The sequence below is a fragment of the Oryzias melastigma genome, linkage group LG23, assembly GCF_002922805.2.
Source record: "Oryzias melastigma strain HK-1 linkage group LG23, ASM292280v2, whole genome shotgun sequence".
Lineage (NCBI taxonomy): Eukaryota > Metazoa > Chordata > Actinopteri > Beloniformes > Adrianichthyidae > Oryzias > Oryzias melastigma.
The window spans coordinates 3,303,780-3,308,797 of NC_050534.1; the positions used below are offsets into that span (position 1 = coordinate 3,303,780).

At 41.7% G+C, this 5,018-nt stretch overlaps 1 protein-coding gene across 2 annotated transcripts in view; it reads right to left on the reverse strand.

Annotated features, from left to right (window-relative positions):
* Nucleotides 1-451: 451 nt before the first annotated feature.
* apex1 (APEX nuclease (multifunctional DNA repair enzyme) 1) overlaps nucleotides 452-5,018 on the reverse strand; it is a 9,112-nt gene continuing 4,545 nt past the window's right edge. For both annotated transcript variants that reach the window (XM_024291167.2, XM_024291173.2), the window contains exon 5: nucleotides 452-1,247. In XM_024291167.2, the coding sequence (XP_024146935.1) occupies nucleotides 733-1,247 (515 nt within the window). In that variant the 3' untranslated portion in view covers nucleotides 452-732. The remainder of the gene's footprint in view (nucleotides 1,248-5,018) is intronic.

Consider the following 5,018-nt stretch of genomic DNA (forward strand, 5'->3'; position numbering starts at 1 on the left):
TTAAAAAGCCTAAATTAGCCTAAACAGCGGACATATCATCTAAACTCCAAAACAACCTAAAAAAACGTAGTAAATGCTGAAATACTCTAAATAGCTAGCAGAATGCCAACCTTTTAACATAAGTATGAATAATAAAAAAAAGGCAGGAATATTATTCCAAAATAAATGAACTTTCAATGTTTTACTCTCCATAACAATATATTTTGTCAAAATTACACAAGTTAGAAATGAGCGCAAGATAACATCAAGCCATCAATACTAAAATAAAATGATCTGGAGGGCCGGATCCGGCCCCCGGGCCTCGACATTGACACATGCTTTATGACTTAAACTTCAATAGAGTATCAGCTGATTTATCCAGGCAGACGGCTGTGTTCAGTGAGGTTAATCCTGTGCTACACTGGGATACTCAAAAGGACGTGTTGCATAGAAATACACATAAGCACCACAGTCAAGTCTGATCCGCTTTTATTGTCAAATCTGAGAACAACATCTAACATCTGGTAGGAGGAGGAGCTTTACAGATCGAGATCAAACAAGGAGAAACACCTGTTAAAGGCAAGCTTAGACACCGTTTTTAGTGTTTGCAGAATTTACAGCACCTCCCAGGATCCAGTCAGGATGAAAACAAGAGGGACAAGAAGATGAGACAGTAGTACAGAACCACAACTAAGTTTAATAGAAGGATCTCCTTCCTGAGGCGGGGCAGACTCGGGCTTAAACGACCACCGTCTACACTGCCAGGTGCAGAGTGATGGGACAGTGGTCGCTGCCCAAGGCTTTGTTACGGATCTTGCTGTCGCACAGGCCTGGCACCAGCGAGGAGGACAGCACGAAGTAGTCGAGCCTCCAGCCCACGTTCTTGGCGCGGGAGTTCATCATGTAGGTCCAGAAGGTGTAGGCGTTGGCCTGCTCGGGGTAGAGCTCGCGGAAGCTGTCCACGAAGCCGGCCGCCAGCAGCTGGCTGAAGCCTTCGCGCTCCTCTGGCGTGAACCCTGCGTTCTTCTTGTTCCCTTTGGGGTTCTTCAGGTCGATCTCCTGGTGGGCCACGTTGAGGTCGCCGCACAGCACCAACGGTTTCTGTACGTCCAGCTCCGTCAGATAGGCCCGAAAGTCCACGTCCCAGGTTTTGCGGTAATCCAAGCGGACCAGGCCTCTGCTGGCGTTGGGAACGTATGCCGTCACCAGGAAGAAGGAGGGGAACTCGGCGGTGATGACGCGGCCCTCTTTGTCATGCTCCTCTTTGCCTGTAGGATTCAAAGATCTGTCAGTGAATATAGGCAAAAGACTAAGGCCCAATCCCAATTCTTCCCTTGTCCCTCCCTCTCCATTTGGCCCACCACACTGAGTTATGGGAACACTGCGTCTGATATTTCAGACTTCATCGATGACATCATCAATAACTGCAGTCCGCAGCCTAAGTGTGTCCAGCGTGTGGTGGCATCTTTACAAAATTACCCCCACATGCCGCCAGCTTAAGGCCCAATCCCTACATAGTGTGTTCGCCATTTTCTGGTGCTGTCCGAATCTACTAATTCCAAAATTAAGTGCATTCCAAATTTCCCAAAAGTCTTTGCGAAAAACTAGTGTGCATTGATGCTCACTAGATTAGCGAATATAGACCACAATGCATTGCAATTGAAGAATAGAACGTGTTTAAATGTAATATCTGAATAAACCTGCAGCTCCAGAGTCACATGTGGCTCTTTTATCTCTCCATGGTGGCTCTCTGGCTGAAGAAAATAAATTTTAATTTTCAAAAAATTGGAGATGAGCTATTATTTTAGCAACATGCTAACGTTTTTGGCTAATTTAGTTTACTGAGGAATTTTATGTTAATTTGGGTTTTGGCTAATAATTTTTCGCAAAATGCTGATGTTTTCAGCTAATTTGTTATCTATTGAAGTTTTCCAGGGATAATTTATTTTAAAAAACAGGCTAATTTTTTTGACTAATTTAGTTACTGAGGAATTTTGGCTATTTAGGAGTTTAGCTAGTAATTGAGCAACGAGCTAGCCTTTTTGGGGCTAATTTGGCCTCTAATTACATTTTTTTATGCTAATTTGGAGTTTAGCTAATATTTTAGCAATATGCTAACATTTTTCGTTAATTGTTAACTACTGAAGTTTTTATACTAATTTAGAGTTTAGCTTTTATTTTAGCAACATGCTAACATTTTGGCTGATTTAATTTACTGAGGAATTTTATGCTAATTTAGAGTTCAGCTAGTAATTAAGCAACAATCTAGCTTTTTTTGCTAATTTGGCCTCAACTAAAGGTAAAAACGTTTATTAAAAATCCCCCTAGTTTCTTTTTAGATTTTTGCTTTTGTTTATTCCCAAAATAAGACATAATTCATATTTATTAAAAATAAATAAATAAATAAAGAAGGTCATGAATGCAAATCCAAATTTCTTAAAGGCTAAAGTAAGACTATGTGACTCCTTCTAGGTTTTGACCAGTAGAAAACAAGCCCAAATTGTTCTTTTACTGCTAGAGGTTGCTGACCCCTGGAATAAACCATCCACATTTTCACCATCAGAAGACAGTGGAGTCATGAATAAACGTGATATGTTCATATTTATTGGATTTTTACTTTGTGAAATCGGTGACGTCATATCCTGTGTTTTAGCGACTGGGCCAAGAATATTTTTTAGGCGCATCAATGAAAAATCTAGTCTCAAATGCGACCGAATGGATCGTACTCTACAGCGGGGGTCCCCAAAGTTTTTCTTGTGAGGGCCACATAACTGTTTTCTTCTCTGATGTGGGGCCAGGGTCAGTTTGTAGACTAATAGTAACAGTGTAACAGTCACAGCCTAAACGTAAACATTTATGGTTTTCCAGAAAGACACACATAGCAACATTTTAAATAGTTCATTTATGTAATCTTCCAAGAAAAAATAATACTAAAACATTTTAAAAACTAGATATTTAGCATTACCTGCGATAGATTAAAAGCTGGTGATGCTTAAATTGATAGGTAAAAACACTGAAGCTGATGGTGAAAACGCTGAAGATGATAGCTTGCTAAAATATTAGCAAAGTGCCAAATTAGCAGAAAAAAACTCAAAAAAATTCTAAATTAGTCAAAACAGCTAGGATAAAGCTAAAATATTAGCTAAACTCTAAATTAGCCTAAAAAATGTTTATCCCTTCCGCTCTCTTTTGCTTGTTTACATTAAAAGTGGGGTCATCTGGACCCCACAAGACAGTGCGCTGAACTTTGTTTTATCATTGATTTTTGAGTTTCACTGATGTCCATGGGAGACATAAAATCCTGTCCACATTTGTCATGGAAGGAATCACATCAAAATGTGGTTGGAGTCAACTGGACCCCAAAGAGAGAGGAAGGGTTAAAAAAGCCTATATTAGCCAAAACAGCTAGCATGTAGCTGAAATATTAGCTTAAAGCTGAATAAGTATGTAGTAGTTCACTTTCAGCTTATCCCTTTCGGGGTCGCCACAGCGTAACAGCACCCACTGTTTCACATCAGTGATTTGACAGAGTTTTTACGCCGGATGCCCTTCCTGACGCAACCCTGTACTTGAGGGGCACAGGGACCCAGTTAGGCAGCAGCGTCAAGGGTCTTGCCTAAGGACCCAATAGGGATAGGTGGACAACCCTGGAATCGAACCCAGGACTCCTGAGTGCCAGCCCTTCACCTAGCCCACTGAGCCACCCAGCCGCTTTTAAAGCTGAATAAGTCTAAAAACTGGAAAAATATCTAATTTAGCCAAAACAGCTAGCATAAAACTAAAATATTAGCTAAACTCCAAATTAGCCTAGAAACCTACATTAGCCTCATCAGCTAGCATGTAGCTGTAATATTAGCTAAATGCTAAATAAGTCTAAAAACTGGAAAAATGTCTAATTTAGAGAAAACAGTTTGGGGGGCCGGGCCAAATGAGGAGGGCCGGATCCTGCCCACGAGCCGTAGTTTAGGGGCCCATGCTCTAGAGCAGGGGTCACCAACACGTCGCCCGCGAGCACCACATCAGTCGCCCGCAGGCCTCTTCTAAAAATAGCACAATTCACTTGTGAGCTGCTCGAAAATTTTATTTTAGTGTGATGCGTTTTTTTTAAATCACACCTGCCTTCATAAACGATTAAAAATTGAAATATCTTAAAGCTATATTGTAACGACTCAACTGGTATGTTAATAGTAGCAGGGACGCCACAGGGACCCAAAAGGTGAGTTACTCTTTCACTGTCTGGGAAGGAGAAACATCGGTGCCCTGTACATTACACGACACCGAACAGTCTCAGGCAGAAGAAGACCACGAAGCAGACTGCTTAATCTCACTTCCATCATCAACACCCATTTAATTTAAACACACATGAACAGCCAAACGGTATGAACGTGACTTCTGCTCACAGCTCCCTCACTCATGGTGAGCAATGTAACACACCCCAGATTTCCCACTTCCCATGAGTCTTAGGAGCTGAAGGCGGGGCTAACCCCCGGGTCGCCACACTATGTTATTTCTGAAGCCAAAAAACAGCCTGTCTCACTATTTTTCTTTTTTTAAATCGTTTTCTCCTTAACGAGATAATCAATAGTCGCATTTCCATTAACTCTGAAATTTCGCAAATTGGAATTTGGATAATAAATGATCCAAATGGAAACACCACAGTTTCGAAAAAACTGGCATTTTTCGAAAAAAGAAATTGCGCTTACAGGAAGAAATAGACATTTTTCGCAAAGCGGAAACACTTTTTTCTAAATAAATGCGCTTCTCGGTATGAAGTGTCTGATCTGAGCCTGCACAGCCGGCGCATCGGGAGGTCCCGCAGCGTCAAAGCGCTTTAGAAATTGCGGGTCATACAGAATCGCGCAGCAGCTCCTCCTCCTCCTCCTTTCCTCATCGCCTCATCTACAGACGCACGTTTGCAGCTTGGAGCCTGAAGTCTCGTGAGCGCGAGCGTCGTGACAGAAACTTGAATTTATGCTGTGGTGTTTTCAGACAGAAAAAAGGTCCAGATGCTTATTTGCTGCTTTTTCATTTAACCGCAG